This window comes from Mobula birostris, chromosome 27 (assembly GCF_030028105.1).
Source record: "Mobula birostris isolate sMobBir1 chromosome 27, sMobBir1.hap1, whole genome shotgun sequence".
In the NCBI taxonomy this organism is placed as follows: Eukaryota; Metazoa; Chordata; class Chondrichthyes; order Myliobatiformes; family Myliobatidae; genus Mobula; species Mobula birostris.
Window position 1 is genome coordinate 2661850 of NC_092396.1, and position 25634 is coordinate 2687483.

At 46.7% G+C, this 25634-nt stretch overlaps 1 protein-coding gene across 1 annotated transcript in view; it reads left to right on the plus strand.

Moving 5' to 3' along the window:
- The first annotated feature begins 782 nt into the window (after positions 1 to 782).
- The window catches only part of LOC140188647 (solute carrier family 2, facilitated glucose transporter member 1-like), a 41683-nt gene continuing 16831 nt past the window's right edge, over positions 783 to 25634 (plus strand). The window contains exons 1-2 of the mRNA XM_072245118.1: positions 783 to 976; positions 19503 to 19598. Coding sequence (XP_072101219.1) covers positions 950 to 976; positions 19503 to 19598 — 123 coding nt within the window. The 5' untranslated portion in view covers positions 783 to 949. The remainder of the gene's footprint in view (positions 977 to 19502; positions 19599 to 25634) is intronic.

Sequence of the window (25634 nt, forward strand, 5' to 3'; positions counted from 1 at the left end):
AGACGGGAGAATGAGAGAGAGATGGAGACAAGTGGGAGGATAGAAAGAGAGTGGGAAGGTGGGAAGAGAGGTAGAGGTTAGAGAGTGTGAGGGGAGAAACACAGAAAGATATAAAGTGAGAGAAAAGGGAAGGGAGAACTAGTGAGGGGGTGGGGAGAGAGAGAAGAGAGAGGGCTACAGCGAGAGAGGGAAGGAGAAAGAGGGAGATTGAGGGAAGGAGAAAGAGAGGGATAGAGGGAAGGAGAGGGAGAGAGGGGAAGAGAGAGGGAAAGAGAGAGCGAGGAGGGGGGAAGCAGGGAGGGAAGGAGAAAGTGAGGGAGAGATAGGGGAGGGAAGGAGAAAGTGAGGGAGAGAGAGGGAAGAGAGAGAGGGAGGGAAGGAAAGAGGGAGGGGAGGAGAGAGTGAAAGAGAGAGACGGAAGCAGGGAGGGAAAGAGAAGGAAAAAGAGGGGAAAGGAGGGAGAGAGAGATTTATCTATTTCTGTATTTATTTACTTGAGGGTCCACTGTTCCTGTTGCAGGCCGGCCGGCATACAGCCGAGGCTTCTCTCTGTGTCTGGCAGAGAATCACGGTTTATAACTTCAGAAATGTCAGAGTGCGGTCGGCGCTGAGGAAATCCCGGGGCTCCAGAACCCCGCCCGCGCCCACAACCGCACCCGCTGGGCGGGAGGAGAGGAGAGGAAGCTGGAGCCCGAGCCGGAGCCGGGGGCGGTGTCCTGGGCGGCGCGGTGGGTTTGCCCGGGAGCCGGCTCGGAGCGAATAGAAAGGCGGCCGGCCTATCACACACCCCTCGTACGTCAGCCATTGACACATCCAATCCCGCGGCCGGTGGCGACACACAAAGAGCGGATCAGGTTGCTGCTCCGGACCGGTTTATCTTCCGCGGGCGACGGAGGAGCGGGCAGACGCGCTTCATCGGCCGGGACACAGCAACGCGAACCGGGACAAGATGGCGAGCGAGACGGCCGACGGAAAGGTGAGAGCCGGGCGGGAGGGGGCTTCGGCGCAGGACGCTGCCGCGATTTGGGGCATCGCGTCCCCGGACCGGCTGGCCGGATCGGATCGGTCATTCCTGCCTCCCCCCGAGGAGCGCGTTGAGCCTGTGCGGGAGAGGAGCCCGTGTTACCGAGCGAGCGAGCGAGCCCTCTCCCCCGGAAAGCGCCGGAGCCGGCACCGGAGGGCCGAGGGCTCGCACGGCCAGGCAGACGGGCAGCAACAGACACAAAATGCTGGAGGCACTCGGCGGCACCTGATAAGCGGTCCAGGACTCGGGCCGAGACCCTTCCCGATGACCCGGAACGTCGACTCCATGTTCCCCTCATCGACCGGCGGAGCTCCTCCAGCTTTGTGTGTGTGTGTTGCTCTGGATTTCCAGCGTCTGCAGGATCTCCCGTGTTCACAGTCGGTCCGCGGCCGCCGGCCCGGTCCCATCCATGCCCGGAGCCCCAGTCAGCGGCTGGCCAGCCCTTCCCTTCCCTTCCTCTCCACAGTGGGGTTTAGTCATACTGTATTTCATCACCCCGAGCTGGTCGCCGCTTCTCCCACGGCAGTGCGGAGTGTATCCGCACATCTGCGTTTCGGTCAGATACCCAGCCTTTACATATTTAGTCCCATTGTTTTTAAACCCCCAACTGGGCTTAATTACGCGGGTCGCGCCGACTCGTCCCGCGTAAACACTTCCTATCCGGCGAGTCATTCAAACGCCCTCGCTCAGAAGCCGGTATACAGTAGATATAATGGCGGAGGGGATAAGTTCTCCCTGAAACATTGGGTGTGTGTCTTTAGGCTCTTCCCTGATGGTAGCAATGTGCTGGGTGATGGGGTCCTTTATTGAGGGATGGCTCCTTTTCCAGGCACCGCGCTTTGAAGTTGTGCTCAGTGCTGGGAAGGTTAGTGCCCGTGATGGAGCTGGCTGAGGTTACATCTCTGCAGCTTTTTGTGTGGTTCTGTGCCGTGGCCCTCCGCACCAGACGGTGATGTTAGACTGCCACCCTGGGATTACCACCGAACGGGGTCGTGATTCCCAATGAAACACATCCCAGACAGGGGTCGGGAACTCTCAGCAGAAGCGTGTCTGATAATGGCTGGGGTTTGTCATGTGCGGGGACCGGGCACCGCTCTCCGCCCTCGCTCGAACCAATCGCAAGCTGCCCGGCTTCCCCAAGGGCCTCGGTTTAAAGCAGTGTTTCCCCGGTGCACCGCGCTCTGGCTTTTATTGGGAGCCGAGAGACGTAGCCTTCAACGTGTTGCGATAAGCAGTGTCTGTGTGTACGTGAGGAAGAGAGCGTAGCCGCCTGTCGCCATCGGCGCGGAGGCGCAGGGTCTCGGAAGCGACCCTGTGATTTCTGTGTGGGGGGATTTAGTATCATTTACTGCTCCCCATGTCATTCTTACAATGGCTTTGGACTTTGAACCGACTATAATCTGCATTTTCCATGTTTATCTTTGTGTCTGTCTCCGTATATCTGTGTGCTTTCCTGTCAAAGTGGCTCAGTGTGTGTGTCTGGCTCAGAGTGTCTGTCTCTATATACATATACCTGTGTGCCTTCCTGTGGATGTGTCTATGTGGCTCAGTATGTGTGTGTCTGGCCCTGTCTGAGTGTGTGTGTCTCCGTGCCTTCCTGCGTGACTGAGTGTGTGTATGCGTGTGCCATGCCTGGGTGAGTTTCTTTAGGAGTAGTTTCTTTATTACCAAATTAGGAAGGTAACTAGTGGTTGACTTTTTTTGCCTTCTACCTTGGCTACTCATTATGGTACTGTGGCTGCAGATATGGGAAAACTAGCCTCTGTATATCATTTGTTCTAACCACGGCGTTTAATGTGGATTTTAATCATTTGTGACGGTTACTTTTTTGTCGTCTTCTGCTCCCTGGGCAGAGACATCAGTTGGTGGCTGAAAAATGCGGACCTACTGGTCAGGTCATGTGAAAGGATATGGGAGCTTAAGTACTTGCAGGGATCTGTTGTGTAGCAACAGTGAATGTCATAAATTCCTAATCAGCACGATCTGTATGTACCAGACAGGGGGAAAAAAAAACTTGCTGATCTTCAGTTCGCTAAAATAAAATGGCTCCACGCTAATTGTCCCAGTGTTTTGAATGTAGATAGGTTTCCCTTTGTTCAGTTATACATACACTCCGTATACCCATGTACCTGCACATTAGTGCAAATATCTATGCTCTGCTAGGAGTGACAGGTTTAACTAAAGAACTACCTCAATCTTTCCTCACTGGGCAACGTCACAATGAATTTCCTCACACCCCTCCTTGTGATTAAGATCATGTGAATAATATCCAAGGATTTACAACAAGTTATGTATTTCAATATACATTTTATATACTGTATATAAATATTACTACTGTTAGTGTGTACACTCAGTGGTTGCATTATTAGGTACACCTCATTAATGCAAATATCTAATCAGCCAATCATACAGCAGTAAGTTAGTGCATGACAGTATGCAGACATGGTCAAGAGGTTCGGTTGTTCAGACCAAACATCAGAATGGGGAAGAAATGTGATCTAAGTGAGTGTGGAATGATTGTTGGTGCCAGATGGGGTGGTACTACAAATCGACAGTTATTTTCACCAAACTTAGTACAAATTAATGGGTTTTGAAGGTGAACTCCTCAGTTCTCTCCTCACAGATGCTGCTGAGACTCGCTGCTGTTATTTCAAATTTTCAGCATGTCTTTTTTTTCAGGCTTTAAAGCATTTGTGTTGATCGATGTAAATGTATACAGGTTTGAGGAGTGTTTAGTGGCTTTAGGCCTGTCCCATTTGAAGTTTAGAGAATGGGTGGGGTATCTAATTGAAACCTATGAAGTATTGAAAGGCTGAGGAAGGTTGTGGAGAGAATGTTTCCTACAGGGACCAGAGGGCACAGTCTCAGAATAGAGGGACATCCATTACGATCAGAGATGAGGAGGAATTTCTTTAGCCAGTGGTTGGTGAATCATTGCCACGGACAGCTGTGAAGGCCAAGTCAAAGCAGGGGTTGATAGGTAACACACATCAAAGTTGCTGGTGAACACAGCAGGCCCGGCAGCATCTCTAGGAAGAGGTACAGTTGACGTTTCAGGCCGAGACCCTTTGTCAGGACTCGGCCTGAAACGTCGACTGTACCTCTTCCTAGAGATGCTGCCTGGTCTGCTGCATTCACCAGCAACTTTGATGTGTGTTGCTTGAATTTCCAGCATCTGCAGAATTCCTTGTGTGGGGGTTGATAGGTTCTTGATTAGTCAGGGTGTTGAAGTTTACGGTGAGAAGTCAGGAGAATGGGGTTGAGAGGGCTAGTAAATCAGCCATGATGGAATGGTGGAGCAGACTCGATAGGCTCAGTGGTCAAATTATACTCTGACGTGTTTGGTTTCACGGTCTATATCTCTGTGCATGTGCTCTGCTTGTAAAGCACTAACATCCATCCCTGGAGTAGTGTGTGACAGTGACTCAAACATTTTCGGAAGGTACACAGGTGGAACTGGAGAAAATAGAAAAATGAAAGGGTCCGTGGCTGGTTGTTGTATCCAACAGCGACAGGAAGCCTGTGTGGAACAGTTTTTAAAGCTGAAGAGCCCTTGCACTGGGGCAGTCCCACTCTCTCAACCTTGGAATTCTGGGTCTAGTGGTACATTGCAGTGATTGACCATGAATTTTGAGCCTCATTGTGCCCGTCACTCTCTGGAGATGGTTGCAGAACCACCTTTCTAGTTGTTGGAAGTCATTCCACTACCTCCCCCCAGTCCATTGGAGCTGACTTCCCATACTAGAACAGGCATGACCCTATCTCACTGGGGTATGAGGCCTGCCAGCTGCCCGCAACTGTGTTACCCTGCCTGTTGAAGTGGTATACCGGGGGGAGGGAGGGGTGGCTGCTGTCACATGCAAACAGCTACTGGGAGCTGAGTATTCGGTGGGGACCAGAGGTGAGCGAGCTGCCTCAGATTGGACGTAACAGGCCCCATCACCAGAGGTGTTCCTCCTCCCTAGACATCCTAAACACCCAGATTGATTGTACGGTAGGTTAGAAGGACAGCACAGCATTGTGGGCTGATGGGCTTGTAATGTTCTTTGTTCTCTGTGGAGATCTAAAACGCGCTGCCAGGGAGAGTAAACAGTTGACGTTTCGTGCCAGGGTCCTTCACCATGAGTTCTGATGATGGTTTTTACCCGATACCTCAACTGTTTATCCCCCTCCGTAGACGCTGCCTGACCTCTTGAGTTCCCAGGCTATTTTTTGTGTGTTGCTCTGGACTTGCAGCATCGGCAGAGTCTATTTCATTAGAGATTTTGCAGATGTTGGAAATCTTGAGCAAAATGCTGCAGGAACTCAGCAGGTCAGGCAGCATCTGTGGAAGGGGGATAAGCAGACTTGTCAGAAGAGAAAAGAGTTGTCTGATTCAATCCCGCCCATTTAACCTTGTGAAGGATCTCGGCCTGAAACGTAGGGTAAGAGGCTGTTCATCAGGGCTGGAAAGGAAGGGGGGCAGAAGTGAGAATAAGGAGGTAGATAATCTGTTTTTGATGTAGCTTGTGAGTAAGTATTCGCCCAAATTCCGTGTAGATGGGTAAGCTCTCCCAAAGAGTACCTCAGTGTTTTAACATCTGTCTGAGAGAGCTGGCACAGCCTTGATCTTAACAGCCAATCTGAAGTGTCCCTACGGCCATGTAGTTCTGCACGTACCTGTCAACTTGGATTAAGGGCTTACGGCCCTTAAAGGGAGACACACTCACAACAGTGTGCTGAACCAGATGATCTGTTGGTGAACCACAGCGACAAAAGAAGGGCTTTTGAAAGTCTTCATGGTGCAGAGCCACCGGTGGGGTTTGATGTTCTGTCTATTATTAAGGACTCCCACCACCCAGGACATGCCCTCTTCACATTGTTACCATCAGGAAGGAGATATAGAAGCCTGCAGACACACACCCAGCAATTCAGGAACAGCTTCTTCCCCTCTGCCATCTGATTCCTATATGGGCATTGAACCCACAAATACTACTTCACTTTTTAAAAGTTATTTTTGTTTTTGCGCTACTATTCTTAATTTAAGTATTTAATATACATGTGGTTACTGTAATTCAGTTATTTTTATTCTCTATATTTTGTCATGTATTGCATTATACTGCTGCTGCCAAGTTAGCAAATTTCACAACATAATGCCAGTGATATTAAATCTGATTCTGACCCCGAGCTTTGTCAGTGTGGGTTTGCATGTTCTCCCTGTAACTTTATATTTGTGTAGAGGTATTGAACTCTACTTCCAGTCCCTTCACTAGGTTGAATGGGTGAATCAGAATGAAGCAGTTTGAATGAAGGATGTCGGCCTGAAACGTTGGCTCTTTATTGTGGAGTTTTCAAGGGATATGGGCTAGGTGACGTTGAGTCAGAATCCTCCTGACCTTTCTGACAAGTCTGTTTATTCCCCTTCACAGATGCTGCCTGACCTGCTGAGTTTCTGCAGCATTTTGTGCGTGTTGCTCAAGATCTCTAGCATCTGCAGCACCTCTAACATGAGATTCTGCAGATGCTGGAATCCAGAGGAACTCAGCAGGTCAGGCAGCATCTATGGAGAGGAGTAAACAGTTGATGTTTTGGGTGAGAACCTTCATTAGCTTTCATGATCAAGGGTCAGTAGATGCTGCCTCACCTGCCAGGTTCCTCCAGCATTTTGTGTGTGTTGCTCAAGAGTTCCAGGATCTACAGGATTTCTTGTGCTTGCAAACAGAATACGTTTATTTTCATACTGTGGTCAGGCTGCAGAACTAACTTAGGCTTGTTACAATGCAGAATTGCTTCTAAAGATACATCGCCTACCTCCACTGGGGCATGGGCTGCTGACAGCAGCCCACCAGAGTCCTCTGTCTTGGGTCAGTCTTTCAAATTGTCCCCATGTGTCGCCTCTGATCCTCCTTCTCCCAGGGATGAAGTCTTTAGAACTTCTGTTGGCATTTCTATAGTTCTGGGTTTTTACAGGATGTGGTTGCTAACCCTTATGCCCAACCATATTCCTTTCTTGTGAAATAATCAATGGTGAATTTGTGTGCCATTAGGGTGAAGTATTTTGGGGTGACCTGATATTCCGAAAAGCATGGTAGAAATGAGATGAGGTTATGCTGGGACACTGCTGTGTAACACAATCCTTCCTGAATCCACCGGGCAGTCAGGTTGTTGCACTGGCTGAATCAATGACACAAGCGGTATAAAATGTCTCCTGGCCTGTGCGACCGCGGAATATCCAGTTGCACTCTGCAGCGAAATCACTTGATGTGCTCACGTGGAGGGCACGGTTAAAGGACACAGATATATTGGGAGGAGGCCGTTAATCTCCTGCTGGAGGCTGTCAGGGGTCAGGAGGGTTTGTTTGGACCGGTGACAGTACAGTATTAAATAATCATGGAGTAGGAAGTGTGGGTTGTACCTGTACACGAGACTGCAGTCCTGTGCTGCCAGGAGAGTCAGAGGTACACAGCATGGAAACAGACCCTTTGTCTCCACTTTAATGATCAGCTCTATTTGTCACACGTGCATTGAAACGTCCGAACCTGCAGTGAAGTGTCGACCAGCATGTGCTAGGTGCAGCCTGTGAATGTTTCCACGCTCTTCGAACGTGGCAGGAAACCAGAGCACCCGGAGGAGACAAGAACGCACGAACTTCTTGCAGACAGTTACTTGGCAGGAATTGACCCCTGTTCGGTGGTGCTGTGAAATTTATGCCTGCTGATATGCCACTGTGCTGCCCAGGATCATATCCAAGTTAGCCTCCTCTGCCCTTGTCCCTCTCAACCTGTTTTTCCAGTACACTAGTGTAAAAGAGAATGAGATAATTGTTACTCTGGATCCGATGCAACACAGTAATAATAAAAAAAACAATAAATATGAACACATTAGATAGCTTGTATACATAGATTGTATGTCCATAAAGTGATGCTAGGCACAGGAGTGTCTGTACATAAGGGGACTCTGACAGGAAATGATAAAGTAGTGGTGGTTGGGGGTGTGGAGGGGTGAGTTAGTCGGTGGAGGTGTTGATCAGCCTTACTGCTTGGGGAAAGTAACTGTTTTTGAGTCTGGTGGTCCTGGTGTGGATGCTACGTAGCCTCCTCCCTGATGGGAGTGGGACAAACAGTCCTTGAGCAGGGTGGGTGGAATCCATCATGATGTTACTGGCCCTTTTCCAGCACCTTTCGGTATATAGGTCCTTGGTGTTGAGTAGGCTGATGCTGGTGGTGCGTTGGGCAGCTTTGACTACCCTCCAGTTAGCTGCAGTGCTGCTTCCATACCATGCAGGGATGCAGCTTGTCAGGTGCTGTCTACTGTGCATCTGTACAATGACCTGAGTATAGATATACATAGTCCAGCTCTCTTGGCCTCCTACGAAAGCAGAGGTGAAGAAGTTAATGTAGGAGGTAGGTCCCTGATTGCCAGTGTGAGTCACTGGAAATGATGTGCTGAGCTGCATTCTCCGTCGAGGTCGTGGCTCAGACTGAGTTGTTCTTTAAGGTAGATTGGGTGTGAACCTCCACGAGACCCTTGTCAAAGGCAGTATATCCTTTCTTAGATAAGGGGCCCAAAAGTGCTCACAATACTCCAAGTATGTTCTGGCCAATGCTTATAAAATCTCAGCATTACATCCTTTCTTTTAGATTCCAGTCCTCTCAAAATGAATGCTAACATTGCAGCATTTGTCTTCTTTACCGCTAACTAAACCTGCGAGTTAACCTTTGGGGAATCCTGCACAAGGACTCCTCAGTTCCTTGAGAGAAAATCATATCTTAAAAATTGATTGGCCCAAAGTTAACAAAGTAATGATCCTCAGAAAATTTGTTCACAAGTCCACTGTTCACAGAAAAAAAAACTCCTTCATACTGGTGAACAGGAAATTACATTAAACAATTTCAATTCTTTAATCCTAATGGGAGTGGGTCCATTGTACCTATCACAACACTTCCACTGGCAGCTCGTTCTGTAGACCATCGCCATCCCCTCCACCCTCCATGTGAGTGAGAAACTTAACCCTCAGATCCCTTGTAAGTGTTTGAGTCAGCCTTGGGGCTCTGGCCATCTTCACCACTGGTCCTTATTCAAAGTTCAAAGGAAATTGATTATCAAAGTACACGTATGTCACTGTATACACCCTGAGATTCATTTTCTGGTGGGCATTCACAGCAAATGCAAAGAAGCACAACAGAATCAATGAAAAACCACAGAATAAAACTGGCAATGTGCAAAAGACAACAAACTGCAAATACAAAAAGAAAAAAATGATAATAAATAAACATAACTATCAAGAACATGAGATGAAGAGTCTCTGAAAGTGAATCCATAGGTTGTGGGAACAGTTAGTTCAGTGAAGGGGTGAGTGAAGTTATCCCCATTAGTTCAAGAGTCTGATGGTTCCTGAACATGGTTGCGTGGGTCCTGAGGCTCCTGTACCACCTTCCTGATGGCAGCAGCGAGAAGAGAGCATGACCTGGGTGGTGGGGTCCCTAATAATGAATGCTGCTTTCCTTTGACATGGGGAGTGTATTGGTCAGAGCTGCCCTTCGGCCTTTTGGGAGAGATTTCTGTCAGGGTTCTGGGGTCTGGTTGTGCAGGAGTATTCGATTCCTGCTGGCAACGTGAAGGGAACTTGTGCAGGCCATCAGAATTAGTTTTAATATCACCGGCATGTGTCATGAAATGTGTGTTTGAGGCAGCAGTTCATTCCAATACATAATAAAATGATAAATTATAATGTCATGTATACATACGTAGACCAACAAAAAAGCAAAAAATAAGAAAAATATTAAGTTAGTGTTTATGGGTTCAATGCCCATTCAGAAATCCATTGGCAGAGAGGAAGAAGCTGTTCCTAAATCATTGAGTGTGTGTGTCTTCAGGCTCCTGTACCTCCCCGATGGTAGCAGTGTGAAGAGACATGTCCTGGGTGTTGGGGTGGTGGTGTCTATAATAATGGATGCTGCCTTTATGAGTCATCGCCTTTTGAAGGTGTCCTCGATTCAGGGGGAGCTGATGCCCTCAATGGAGCTGGCTGAGTTCACAATTTCCTGCAGCTTTTTCTGATCCTGTGTAGTGGCCCCTCTGTACCAGGTGTCAGTCCCTGGACAGATGTCGCTACAGGGCTCAGCCTCAGAGTGAAGTTAAAAACCCAGTAAATGGCTGTTGGTGATTATCTCCGAATGCCTGTTAAAATCATTCCCATAGAATGGCGTGCGTGCCAATGGTCACAAAATGTTGGAAGAACTCAGAAAGTCAGCCCGTATTTACAGTGGGGAATAAATAATTGATAGTTTAGACTGAGACCCTTCATCAGGACAATGATGTCCTCTGGTCCCACGCTTGTAGCCTGTGTCATGAACTGGTCTCAGTTGTATCTACATAGTTTGTTGACAGACGGTTAAATTAGTCTATTTCCAGGAAGCTTGTTTAACAGTAGGCTATCTCAGGAGCTTTCTTCTGTGAAAGGATTTAGAGAAGAGGCTTATGAAGTCAATGAAAATCAAAAATAATTATACATTGAGTGAATGTGACAGGGGTGTTTCCAGGTGTGGGAGAGGAGGTAATGATACCAGGAATGACAAGGTTAATGTTTGAGGAACATTTAGATTAGATTAGATTAGATTAGATTATGAGGACACGCAGCCCTCTTTTATTGTCATTTAGTAATGCATGCATTAAGAAATGATACAATGTTCCTCCAGAATGATATCACTAAAACACAAGACAAACCAAGATTGAAAAACTGACAAAAGCCACATAATTATAACATATAGTTCCAACAGTGCAAAGCAGTACCGTAATTTGATAAAGAACAGACCATGAGCACGGTAAAAAAAAGTCTCAAAGTCTCTCGAAAGTCCCATCATCTCACGCAGACGGTAGAAGGAAGAAAAACTCTTCCTGCCATGAGCTTCCAGCGCCGCAAACTTGCCGATGCAGCACCCTGCCTCTGGGTGCCAGGCTCTGGCACTGATGGCTCTGGTTGTAAACTCGTTAGAGTTTAGAGGAATGGGGAGGGGGATCTCATTGAAACTTGTCAAGTATTGAAAGGCCTAGATAGAGTGGATGTGGGGAGAATGTTTCCTACAGTGGGGGAGTCTAGGACCAGAGGTCACAGATAGAGTGGATGTAGAGAGTATGTTTCCTATAGTGGGGGAGTCTAGGACCAGAGGGCACAGCCTCAGAATAGAGGGACATCCCTTCAGAACAGAGATAAGGAAGAGTTTCTTAAGCTGAGGTTGGTAGCTCTGTGGATTTCATTGCCATAGATGGGTGTGTCTGTGTATGCTTGTATAATTCTGCTGACCAAATGTTATATTATGTAATTCTGGGGCTTTATAAGGTGCTGGTGAGGCCTCACTTAACCATATAACAATTACAGCACGGAAACAGGCCATCTCGGCCCTTCTAGTCCGTGCCGAACTCTTACCCTATCCTATTCCCACCGACCTGCACTCAGCCCATAACCCTCCATTCCTTTCCTGTCCATATATCTATCCAATTTAACTTTAAACGACAACATCGAACCTGCCTCAACCACTTCTGCTGGAAGCTCGTTCCACACAGCTACCACTCTCTGAGTAAAGAAGTTCCCCCTCATGTTACCCCTAAACTTTTGTCCTCTAATTCTCAACCCATGTCCTCTTGTTTGAATCTTCCCCACTCTCAATGGGAAAAGTCTAACCACCTCAACTCTATCAATCCCCCTCATAATTTTAAACACCTCTATCAAGTCTCCCCTCAACCTTCTACGCTCCAAAGAATAAAGACCTAACTTGTTCAACCTTTCTTTGTAACTTAGGAGATGAAACCCAGGCAACATTTTAGTAAACCTCCTCTGTACTTGGAGTACTGTGAGTAGTTTTGTGCCCCTTGTTTAAAAAAGAATGTGCTGGCATTGGAGAGGGTCCAGAGGAGGCTTAGAAGAATGATCCTGGGAATGAAAGGGTTAACGTATGCGGACCGTTTAAGAAATATGAATCTAAAGGATCTGGAGGCTGATTAAACAACCCTAGGTGTCGTTCAGATCTTTGACCCCATTTAGTGAAGAGGAGGAAGTGTGGTGTGATTTACATTGTGATTGCGAAACAGGGAAGTCAGTTTCAAGTAAATTTAACTGTGACCTTGGTGAAAGGAGAACAAGTTCTAGAACTTTCGTGGAATAGATTATTGTCCCGCTCTTCACAGTAATGGTTATTCCCTGGAATGGTGCCTTTCCATGTCTCTCCACACTGGAACGCCAATCACAACTGCCATCTCGCTCTCTTCACAAGGTCAAATTTAGAATCAGGTTTATTATCACTGACGTACACAGTGAAGTTTGTTGTATGTTGAGCAATACATACAAATAATTCCAAAAGGAATATTCTCTCCATGGCCGTCTTATTGGATGCCTCCTCTTCCTAATAAAGTGACCACGGAGTGTATCTTCGTGACCTACTGCTGCTGTAGCCCATCCAGTTCTAGGTTTGACCTGTTTTGTGTTCAGAGATGCTCTTGTACACGCCAATGTTGTAATGTGTGGCTATTTGAGTTAATATTGTCTTCCTTTCAGCTTGAACTGGTCTGGCCATTCTGCTCTGATTTCTCTCATTAACAACGAATGCAAGAAAATCTGTACGTGCTAGAAATCCAGAACAATACATAGAAGACGCAGGAGGAACTCAGCAGGCCAGGCTGTATCTATGGAAAAGAGCAAACAGTCAACATTTCGGGCCGGGACCCTTCATCAGTCAATGTGGACTGTTTGCTCTTTTGTGTAGAAGCTACCTGACCTGCAGGGTTCCTCCAGTGTTTTGTGTGTGTAGCTGTCTCATTAACAAAGAGTTTTCACCCACAGAACAGCTGCTTGCTGGATGCTTTTTTTGTTTTTGGCACCACACTCTGTAAATGTTCATGTTCTGCATGAAAACCCCAGGAGATCATCCGTTTCTGAGATACTCAAACCACACTGTCTGGCACCAACAATCATTTCAGAATCAGGTTTATTACCACTGTCATGTTTTCTGAAATTTGTTAACTTAGCAGCAGCAGTTCAATGCAACACATAAAATAGAAGAAGAAGGAAAAAATAAAAATAATAATAAATAAATAAATCAATTACAGTATACATATTTTGAATAGATTAAAAATTGTGCAAACCCCCCTCCCCAGAAATAATATATATTAAAAAGTGAGATAGTGTTCACGGGTTCAGTGTCCATTTAGGAATCAGGTGGCAGAGGGGAAGAAGCTGTTCTTGAATCACTGAGTGTGTGCCTTCAGGCTTCTGTACTTCCGACCTGATGGTAACAATGAGAAAAGGGCATGCCCTGGATGCTGAAGGTTCTTAATAATGGACGCTGTCTTTCTGAGACACCACTTTTGAAGACGTCCTGGGTACTTTGTAAGCTAGTGCCCAAGATGGAACTGACTAGATTCACAACCCTCTGCAGCTTCTTTCGGTCCTGTGCAGTAGCCCCTCCATACCAGACAGTGATGCAGCCTGTCAGAATGCTCTCCACGGTACAGCTATAGAAATTTTTGAGTGTATTTGTTGACATGCCAAATCGCTTCAAACTCCTAATGAAGTATAGTTGCTGTCTTGCCTTCTTTATAACTGAATCGATAAGTTAGGACCAGGTTAGATCCTCAGAGATCTTGACACCCAGGAACTCGAAACTGCTCACTCTATCCACTTCTGATCCCTCTATGAGGATTGGTATGTGTTCTTTCGTCTTACCCTTCCTGAAGTCCACAATCAGCTCTTTCGTCTTACTAACGTTGAGTGCCAGGTTGTTGCTGCGACACCACTCCACTAGTTGGCATATCTCACTCCTGTATGGCCTCTCGTCACCACCTGAGATTCTACCAACAATGGTGGTATCATCAGCAAATTTATAGATGCTATTTGAGATGAGCCTAGCCGCACGGTCATGGGTATAAGAGAGTAGAGCAGTGGGCTAAGCACACACCCCTGAGGTGCACCAGTGTTGATCGTCAGTGAGGAGATGTTATCACCAATCCGCACAGATTGTGGTCTTCTGGTTAAGAATTCGAGGATCCAATTGCAGAGGGAGGTACAGAGTCCCAGGTTCTGTAACTTCTCAGTCAGGATTGTGGGAATGATGGTGTTAAGTGCTGAGCTATAGTTGATGAACTGCGTCCCGACATCCGTGTTTCCACGGTCAAGGTAGCTTGGATCACATTTCTTCCTCATTCTCATGTTTGGTCTGAGCCACAACTGAACCTCTTGACCATGTCTGCATGCTTTTATGTATTGAATTGCTGCCACGTGATTGGCTGATTAGATATTTGCATTAATGAGCAGGTGTACAGATGTCCTCTGAGTATAGAAAGAGAGCAGAATTGTGATGAGTTCTGTGTTCATTGAGAAATCTGATGGTGGATGGAAAGAAGCTGTTCCTGAAACAATGAGTGTGTGTCTTCAGGCTCCTGTACCTCCTCTGTGATGGTAATACTGAGAGCAGAGCTTGTCCTGGGTGCTGAGGGTCCTTAGCGATGGAAGCTAACTTTTTGAAGCATTGTTTTTTTGAAAATGACCTTAATGTATGTGGATCCTTGTACTGAAAGAGCTGGCTGTGCTTGCAACTTTTCCGATGTGACCCCTCTTCTATACCAGTTGTTGATGCAACCAGTCAGAATGCTCTGCACGGTACAACTGTAAAATTTTACTTTGACTGTGGTTTTGAGAGATTTGCTGCTGTCACTGGTGGGAAACTCGTGATGAAATATAGCTGCTATTGTGCTTTCTTCGTGATTGCATCAGTATGTTGGGCATAGGGTGGATCTCCTTCTCCTTTCTCTTCACCCACTTCAAAGATTGTCCTGCCCTTCATTCAGGACTCTTTCCATGCCCTTCCCACCTCTACACCTCCCCTGACAAATCCCTAAAATCAGGACCTGTTTAGCTGGGAATGTCCGTGGGAATGCCAGGACCATGACCCGTGCTGTAAAGAATCAAGGGTCAACTTATTCACCCTAGACATTTCCTTTTATTAGGAATTTGCTGTGCTGTGTTGGTCAGGGTGAGACGTGCAACAGAAAACAACACCATTCAACAATTATACTTAATACTTTAATACTTAATACTTTATACTTTATTGTCGCCAAACAATTAGTACTAGAACGTACAATCATCACAGCGATATTTGATTCTGCACTTCACACTCCCTGGATTACAAATATTAAATATTAAAAATATTAAAATAGTTGAAATTAGTAAATATTAAAAATTTAAATTATAAATCATAAATAGAAAATAGAAAAATGGGAAGTAAGGTAGTGCAAAAAAACCGAGAGGCAGGTCCGGATATTTGGAGGGTATATAAGGAATTGTTTTAAACAATGAAGTTGGAGGGTTAAAGTATGTTTATGGGATAAAATGTGCATAAATACCAGCATATAATCAGCATTATAAAACATGGTTTAGAGTGCTTACAGTACAGTGATGGGGGTCTGAGGGGGTTGTGGGGGTGACAATGGGCGATCAGATTAACTGGGGAAGCAACATTTAAGATGGCGTGAAGATTTTGTTTTGATAGCCTGGTAGCGCTGTACAGAAGGCATCATTTGGAAAAGGCTGTTTGCCTTTTCTAAATGAAGGACCTTCTTATGTGTTACCCTGGTTAGAAATAGAGCTACACCTTCTCTTAGAATTGTCATCTTGTTGTGGTGGAGAGGCTTATGAGTCCTGAGAGTGATGCTGTCTGGAGCTTAGCTCCTGGTAGGCTCACCCATGGTGGTAGGGTCAAGGGAGAGATTTCAGACGAAGTTCAATCCAACCAAGACCTCAGCGCTGGAGCGGGCCGAAGATGATGACACATCACAACGCCAGTGAAGGTGGAGGAAGGCAACAGCAGGGGAGGGTCCCCAGTCGTCTCATTTTTAATCAGAAAGGCTTGAATTATTTTCCATAAACCAGCCGCCCTTCGCAGCTTTTAAACCAGCTACAGCTGGAAATGATCCCTCTGTTTCTACATTGTCCTTTCATTGCTGTATTCTTAGTACTTTTAATGTTGATTTTGCTAATTTTGTGTTATTGGGACATGAGGAGAGCTTGCCTCATTTGGGGTGGCATGGTAGTGTAGTGATTAGCACAGCATTTTACAGTTCCAGTGGCCTGGGTTCAATTCCTGCCGCTGTCTGTCCTTTCTCCTCGTGACTGCGTTGGTTTCCTCCAGGTGCTCGGGTTTCCTCCCACAGTCTAAAGACGTACGTTAATAGGCCATTGTAAATTGTCCCATGATCAGGCTAGAGCTAAATCAGGGTGACTGGGCAGCACAGCTCGAAGGCCCACAAGGACCTATTCCATGCTGACTGTCAATAAACAATTTTTTTAAAATTACTAGAAGAACAAATTTATTAGGACGTTGGGAGAGCGTGCCTCGATTACTTGGAGAAGTGTGAATTCCTTGAGCCGGTTTAAGCTCTTCTGCCTTTCAATCAATTCAAGGCTTTGTGTTGTGGGGCACGGAAATAAAGCTGCTTATTGCATGGTGGAAATTTGATCCCACGATATGGACAAATGCAAACACTCTGCTTCCTGTTTCTATTCTGTGAGATCTGCTGAGCTGCAGACTAAGGGATTTAACAACGTGACTGGTTTCTCTGACGCCAACCTTTCTCAGTAACAAATAGGAAATTGTTTTGATGACAAAGTGGAGAAAAGATGTAAACAGACTTTGGCCAATGAGCCATGTACGTGGGAAGTTGAATCAAAGGCGACAATGTTACTGGACATCCCTCTGGATTACCTAAATCTCCCCTTCAAATATTCGTTCAAATCCCACACAGGCACTTGCAAAATGTAAATTCGAGTAATTATAAAAAAATTTGAACAGTGAACTGATTACTGGAATTATTGGATAGTCATAAAACCCCTATTGTATGCCAGAATGTGTGTATGACAAAGGGGAGAGCATTGCTGGGTTCCCTTTCACTAAGGCAGCTGAGAGGTGGCCCATTAAAGAGCCTTAACATGAACAAAACCAGGTGCTGACCCCCCCCCCCCCCCACATCCCATGGGAAGGGTATCATCCGAGGCTGCCAATGTCAGATGGTGACTGAGAAATCCAGGCGGGTATTTGGATGCCATTGCTGATGGTGTGCATCTCAACTAGCTTCGAACAACCAAGTCCAGCTCCGGGCCTTCATGTGTGGTTTAGCTCCTAAGCCGGGCGGAACCGAATGTCGCACACATTCTGGCACTTAGCAAGCATGCAGTGTCTGGCAGAACAACAACGGCAAACGCAAGCCCCCTTCCTCCCTCCCAACCCACGCGTTTACACTGCCCTCCAACCCCAGGGCACCACGGTAGCGTAGTGATTAGCGCAACACTATCAGAGCTCAGCCTGTCGTAGTTCGGAGTTCAATACCAACAACATCTATAAGGCGTTTGTATATTCTCCCCATGACCACATGGGTTTCCTCCGGGTGCTCTGGTTTAGTAGGTTCATTGTTCATTGTAAGTTGTCCTTTGATTAGAGTTAAATAGGTGGAGTACTGGGCGACGTGGCTTGGTGGGCCGGAAGGGCCTGTTCCACACCTGTATCTGAATAAAACAGCAGGACAGGCTGACTTTGGGCCTCGATCCTCCAGTAGACTCGGACACACAGACACTGGGGCTTCGACTCACCTGGTGGAATCGTAGAGAGTTGCTGACTTCTGCCATCAGCCCTAATTTATTTCTGGACTTCCGATTGATCTTTGGGCTTCAATCTTTGGTGTCAATCCAAGACTCACCGATGATGTCCCTGGATGAGGAACCAAACTCCAGGCTTCAGACTCCGGACAGCCAATGACGGCAGCCCAAGTGTGCTCGCTGGTCTGCCAGCCTGATACTTGACCACGTCCACCTCACAGGCTTCGTACAAAGGCTGAGCTCCGGCCTGTTCTTTAATTCCCCAACATCACCGTCCCTACCCTGCAACCTGTTCCTGGAGAAGGAGCACATGATCTCTGTGGGCACAGCTGTGGATTTCTGATACCGTACGCCCCTCAGGGGTTATAATCTGTTGTAGATAGTAAAAATCTTTTAAAGTTTGAAAACGTATATAGTTTATAAAGCCCCGCTATATGGTCAGTGACCTCTTTATCAGATACACCTGTACACCTGCTTGTTCGTGCAAATATCTAATCGGCTAATCATGTGGCAGCAACTCAATGCATAAAAGCATGCAGACATGGTCAAGACATTCAGTTGTTGTCCAGACCAAACATCAGAGTGGGGAAGAAATGTGATCTAAGTGACTTCAACCGTGGTGAATGATTGTTGGTGCCAGATGGGGTGGTTTGAGTATCTCAGAAACTGCTGATCTCCTGGGATTTTCACGCACAACAGTCTCTAGAGTTTACAGAGGATGGTGTGAAAAACAAAAATAAAAACAACTGGTGACTGGCAGTTCTGGGGGCAAAAACACCGTGTTAATGAGATGATAGTAGGCGTCGATCAAGTGGACAGTCAGAGACTTTTCCCTGGGTGAAGATGGCTAATGATTGAAGGAAAGTATGGGGGGGATGTCAGAGGTAGATAGTTTACATAAAGAGTGGTGGTGGGTGTATGAGACACCCTGCCAAGAGTGGTGGTTGAGGCAGTTACATTAGGGAAATTTAAGAGACCCAGATAAACCCATGAGTGACAGAAAATGAGAGCTGTGTGGGAGAGAAGGGTTAGAAAGGGTTAAAAGGTCGGCATAACGAGGGCCTGTACTAGAACGTAGAACAGTACAGCACAGGAACAGGCCCACAAATTTATGCCGAACCAGTTGAATTAGTAATCAAATGGCCAATTCCAAAGTAAACCAATTCCTTCTCCCTACACAATGTCCATATCCTTCCATTTTCCTCACATTCATGTGCCTATCTAAACATTTCTCGAAAGTCTTTAATGTTTCTGCATCTATCACCACCCCAGGCGGTGCATTCCATGTACCCACCGCTCTCTCTGTTTTACCCCGCCACACCTTAAATGCCTGCCCCCTGGTATTAGACACTTCAGCCCTGGGGGAAAATACTGCCTTGTCTCTACCATCTAGACCTCTCATAATCTTATAAACCTCTATCAGATCTCCCTCAGCCTCCGCCGCTCCAGAGGACTCAGCCTTTCGCTGTAGCTCATGCCCTCTAATCCAGGCTTTTCTGCACCCTCTGGCGCCTCACCATCCTTCCTTTAATAATGGGGTGACCAGAACTGTACGCAGTACTCTGAATGCAGTAAAACTAGAGTTTTATAAAGCTGTATCGTGACGTACTCTTCTATGTTCTATCAAAATACTATCCTATATGGAAGAGAGATTTAATGAAAGAAATAACTGTGTTCCTAACACAAGCACCTGCAACTAATTAGACTGGAATTTGCCCCCAGAAAAGTTCCAGCAGAAACTCTGGAGAGGGTCCAAGTTGCTGCCTTTGAAGTTTTGGTATTTTTTCTCCAGTTAGCTGTCGGTGTTTGACAGTAAGAAGTACATTGTGTGAATTTCTCTTCTTTTACATTGTGTTTCAGAAAGTTACCGGAAAGTTAATGCTGGCGGTGAGTGCTGCAGTACTTGGTTCTGTGCAGTTTGGTTACAACACCGGGGTTATCAACGCTCCACAGAAGGTAAGGCATTCGTTCACAGAAAAAAAAATGTTTAAAGTGTTTGTTTCATAATGGGTTTATAATTTTAGACAAGTGCTACGCCAGCTCGTTCACCTCCTCCCTCACCTTCATTCAAGGCCCTGTAGTCCTTCTATGTGAGGTGACATTTCACTTGTGAGTTTGTTGGGGTTCTCTCCTGTATCCAGTGCTCCCACCAATGGTATCCCCCTCCTCTCAAGAACCTGCTTGTCCCCTGGATTACCTTGTCTCCCAGAAAACCTTCTTTCCAGAACCTGCCCCTCCTCTCCAAGACCTTCTCCACCTCCATACATTATCTCACCTGTCCCCATCATTTCTACACAAACTGTCCGGAGGTTATGCTAACCGCTAAGTTTCCACAGGCCAAGACCTTTTCTGCCCTGTCTCCTCAAACCTTTCTTCCAGAACTTGCCCCTCCCCTCCATGACCTGTCCTGTCCCCTCAGTAACAACCCTTCCCCTCGAGAACATGCCCTGGTGCCCCTCCTCTGAGAATAAGAGTGGAGTGACATGGGCAGGGGACAGTTCGGTTCATATGTGCAGGGTACAGCTTGGTGTGACGTGGACAGGGGACAGTTCGGTTCATATGTGCAGGGTACAGCTTGGTGTGACGTGGACAGGGGACAGCTCGGTTCATATGTGCAGGGTACAGCTTGGTGTGACGTGGACAGGGGACGGTTCGGTTCATATGTGCAGGGTACAGCTTGGTGTGACGTGGACAGGGGACAGTACGGTTGATGTGTACAGGGTACAGCTTGGTGTGACATGGACAGGGGACGGGTTTGGTTGATGTGTGTGGGGTACAGTTTGGTGTGACGTGGACAGGGGACGGGTTTGGTTGATGTGTGTGGGGTACAGCTTGGTGTGACGTGGACAGGGGACAGTACGGTTGATGTGTGTGGGGTACAGCTTGGTGTGACGTGGACAGGGGACGGGTTTGGTTGATCTGTGTGGGGTACAGCTTGGTGTGACGTGGACAGGGGACGGGTTTAGTTGATGTGTACGGGGTACAGCTTGGTGTGACGTGGACAGGGGACGGGTTTGGTTGATGTGTACGGGGTACAGCTTGGTGTGACGACAGGGGACGGGTTTGGTTGATGTGTGTGGGGTACAGTTTGGTGTGACATGGACAGGGGACGGTACGGTTGATGTGTACAGGGTACAGCTTGGTGTGATGTGGACAGGGGACGGGTTTGATTGATGTGTACGGGGTACAGCTTGGTGTGACGTGGACAGGGGACGGGTTTGGTTGATGTGTACGGGGTACAGCTTGGTGTGACGTGGACAGGGGACGGGTTTGGTTGATGTGTGTGGGGTACAGCTTGGTGTGACGTGGACAGGGGACGGGTTTGGTTGATGTGTACGGGGTACAGCTTGGTGTGACGACAGGGGACGGGTTTGGTTGATGTGTACGGGGTACAGCTTGGTGTGACGACAGGGGACGGGTTTGGTTGATGTGTACGGGGTACAGCTTGGTGTGACGTGGACAGGGGACGGGTTTGGTTGATGTGTGCGGGGTACAGCTTGGTACATCCTTGTAAATCTGGCAGGAGCAAAGGATGTTGGGAATGGCGAGGGTGGAGTGTTGTGGGATAGGTGGGAGAGAAGCAGTGCCAGGAGGCAGGGTGCAGACACATCCAGCCCTGAGACACCAGACAAGGTCATTTGATTCCAAACAATTGGTTTATTGATCATTACAGAATGTCTCTCTGGTGCTCTCTGCTTCCTCCCCTCTCCCTCCCCGCTTCCCACTCTCAGTCTACAATAGAGATCCGTATCTGAATCAGAACCTCTCACACGTCATGAAGTTTTTTTTTTCGCAGTAGCAGTACAGTGCAATACATATAATCAGTACATTACTGTTCAAAAGTCTTAGGCACTCTGGCTCTATATATATACATATACATATACACACACACACACATATATATATATATATATATATATATACATACATACACACACACACACATATATATATGTACATGCCAAAGACTTTTGCATAGGACTATATATAGGGTATAATGTGTTTTGACATAAATATAGTACAGTGTGGTCTGACGTATAAAGAGTAGAGCATGGTGTGAAGCAGTGTGCGTTCAAATGCAGTGTAACATGATGCTGTGCAACAGCTGATTAGTGGAGCCGTGTGTGTGTGTGTGAAGTGGAACAGCTTCAACAACAGTCTCTCAGATCGTCAGTCATCCATGTTTAACTTGGACAGGCAAGCTGAGTAAATTTGTCCTTTTGGCTTTTCACAAACTGCTGAAGGTGAGGCGAGTGATTTTCTTCCAGAGCATGTGTCACAACCACCTTTCCAAAAATCCCATTCCCAGGGTAGATCACATTGACAAGATTCAAGATTGTTTAATGTCATTTCCAGTTCACAAGTGTAAGTGAGAACAAAATAACTGTTACTCTGGATTTGATGCAGCACAAAAAATGCAATTAGATTTTTTAAAAATGCAATAAGATTAAAAGCAGAATAATACTAATAATAAACATAATATTTATTAATACATAAGAGAGTTTATACACATAGATTGATTTTATGTCCACAAAGTGACACTAGGCACACGACTGTCTGTACATGAGGTGACTCTGACAGGAAATTATAGAGTAGTGGTGGTTGGGGGTGTGGAGGGGTGGGTTAGTGGGTGAAGAAAACTAACTGTTTTTGAGTCTGGGGGTCCTGGCGTGGATGTTACGTAGCCTCCTCCCTGATGGGTATGGGACAAACAGTCCATGAGCAGGGTGGGTGGGATCCTTCATGATATTACTGGCTCTTTTCCAGCACCTTTTTGTATTATCCTGGACAAAACGGATGTTAGAAAGAGATTGGGAAGTGTTTGGGTAGCTTGTGGGTAGTTCCGATGTTGCCCGGTGAATCGTGTCTCTTTAAGTCCTGAGTGAGGGGAGACTTGATAAAGTTCATTCAGTGAAGAATGGCATCCATGGGGTGGACAGTCAGAGACTTTTTCCCACAACCCAGCTGTCAGATACTGGAGGGGGTTGGCCCGAAACACTGACTGCATGGATGCTGCCTGACCTGCTGAGTTCAAAGGTTCAAAGGTACAACTTAATGTCAGAGAAATGTGTACAATTGACATCCTGAAATGCTTTTTCTTCGCAACCGTCCATGAAAACAGAGGAGTGCCCCAGAGAATGAATGATAGGTAAACGTTAGAACCCCAAAGTCTCCCCCAGCTCCTCTCCCTCCCGCACGTAAGCGACAGTGAGCAGCAATCCCCCCCTCCCCCACGGCAAAAAAATAGCATTGGCACCATCATGAGCACTGAAGCATGAGCAAAGGCAGAAACTTGTAGTTACCTCAAAGACTTTGCGTTGGACCAGGTATTTGACATACCGCAGGTTCTCTCTCTCCGTAATGAGGGAGAAAGAGGTGTCTCCATTTTCCCAGCAAGTGGGGAGACATAACAGACAACTCGCTGCTGGTTTACAATGTTAAAAGTCCGTTACATTGCTTTTTTCGAGCTCTGTGCCTGAAGATCGCAAAGGTCCCGGAACTCCAGGCAGACAGTTGAAGATAACCCACTCCCCCGACAACACATGGGTCTCTTGTCATGACACCGACCCTCGATCCGCCCGTCTCCAGAGCCCTGAGATGCTAGGCTTCCGAATCTGGGCCGGACTCTGAGGCTGAGCCCTTGGCGTGCCGAACAACAGCCAGTTATGAAACCCTGAGAGTGGGTCCCATTCCCAGAAAGAACCAAAGTCAGCGTGTAACTCCAGGTCAGGGTCTTCAAAAGAACCCTGAAAGGGAAAAATAGAGATATTAAAGATGGAAGTAGAGCTGTTTCCGAAGATGCAAACAAAGAAGTCGCCGCTAGGCGCCATTGACCCTCCTAAGCTCCGCCTAAGTCCTTCCTGCGTTTTGTGTGTGTTCCTCTGGACTTCCAGCTTCTGCAGAATTTCTTGTGTTTCTGAAGTACAAGAGTGCTCAGCTTTAAGTTTCAGGGAGGTATTTTTAAACCTGTACAAAGCAAGTTAGCAGAATCAGGTTTCGTATCACTAATTTAAGTCTTTAAATTTGTTGTTTTGTGGCAGCAGTACATTGTAATAGAACTATAAATTTGATAAGAGATTGTATAAATTAAATGAGTAGTGAAAGAAAGCAAAGGAAGCTGGTGAGGTCGTATTCACTGGGTTTATTATCCGGTCAGAAATCTGATGGCGGAGGGGAAGAAGCTGTTCCTGAAACATTGAGTGTGTGTCTTCAGGCTCCTGTACTCCTCCCTGATGGTAGCAATGAAAAGAGGGCAGGTCCTGGGTGATGGAGGTCCTTAGTGATGGTCCCGCCTTTTTGAGGCATCGCCTTTTGAAGATGTCCTGGATGCTGGGGAGGCTAGTGCCCATGATGGAGCTGGCTGAGTTTACAACTTTCTGCAGCTTTTTCAATCCTGTGCAGTGGCCCCTCCATACCAGATGGTGATGTAACCGGTTAGGATGCTCTCCATTGTACATCTGTAGAGATTTGCGAATGTCTGGGGTGACATACCAAATCTCCTCAAACTCCTAATGAAATATAGCTGCTGTCGTGCCTTCTTTGTAACTGTATTGATATGTTGGTTGTATTAATATATGTTCAATATGTTGAATATATAAATATGTTTTTACACAGTGGTGGATGGTGGTAGAGGCAGTCAGTGAGTACATGAACTGGAGGAGACTGAAAGAATAAAAGACCATGGCATGGCAGAATAGGAATAGCTTAAGGTGGGGCATGTTGGCCTGACCTATACTGCTCTGCATCCGATATCACTGCCTTCTACGGAAGTCATAGATTTCTCCTTTTGGTTTCAAGTTTCTAAGAAAAAGGTTTTACCATGTGCGTTAAGGCTGAGCAAAGGGAAGCCATCTGTTTCAGAGCAGGGCTGAAGTGCCCTGAGGTGATTTAGTTTGGAGGTGATCTCTCGCGTAATTCAACCCTGGCAGGAGTGACCCTCCTGACGAAGGGTCTCGGCCCGAAACGTCGACTGTACCTCTTCCTAGAGATGCTGCCTGGCCTGCTGCGTTCACCAGCAACTTTGATGTGTGTTGCAGGAGTGATAACGTGCTTGAATGGTGTTTCAGAAAGCAGATCAAACTCTCTTTAGGGCAGGGTATGTTAACCTCAGATGAAACTCGTTAACCATAAGACTTGGGAGCAGAATCGGGCCATTCGGCCCATTGAGGCTGTTCATTCAATCGTGGCTGATTTATTATCTCTCTCAACCCCATTCTCCTGCCTCTTCCCCATAAGTTTTGACACCTTGACTAATCAAGAACCTATTAACCTCCAGCGAGTGAAGGTGAACAAACCACCTTGCTGCTGCTACTAAAATCGCCAAGTGACTAGCCCGGACTCTGAGTGGTCACCAGAACTCTGATGAGGGATGAGTGGCTTTGAACTCTTTAACTTCCGAGGTGACAGTTGAGTGGTGAGGAGCATGGAACCAGCGAGGTGTCCTTGTGCTGTGACCTCTCATCGAATTCTAAGTCAAATTCGAGCTATACCAGTCGCTGACCTTAAAGTAAGCTGCAGGAGCTGTCATCACTGTGGGGAGCTTGTTCACAAAGGATGGCTCTCTGCTGCCACCTACTGTTAATAATATTACACTGTCCATCCAGGACTCCCAATTGGTCCACTCTCCTCTCTATCCGATTCCTTCCTCTCCAGCCTTTTATCTTTCCCACCCACCTGGCTTCGCCTATCATTTATAGCCATCTTCCTTCCCCTTTCCCACCTTCTTATGCTGCCATCTTCCACCCTCCTTTCCAGTCCTGAAGAAGGATCTTGGTGCGAAACATTGACTGTTTATTAATTTCCTTGGGCATTGCCTGACTTGCTGAGATCCTCCAGCATTTTGTGTGTGTGTGTGTGTGTGTGTGTTGCTTTGGACGTCCAGCATCTCCAGAATTTCTTGTGTTCAGAATCAGAAACAGGATTGCTACACCATGAAATTTGTTGTTTTGCGGCAGCAGTACAACGCAATACGTATTAAAAAATACTAAACGC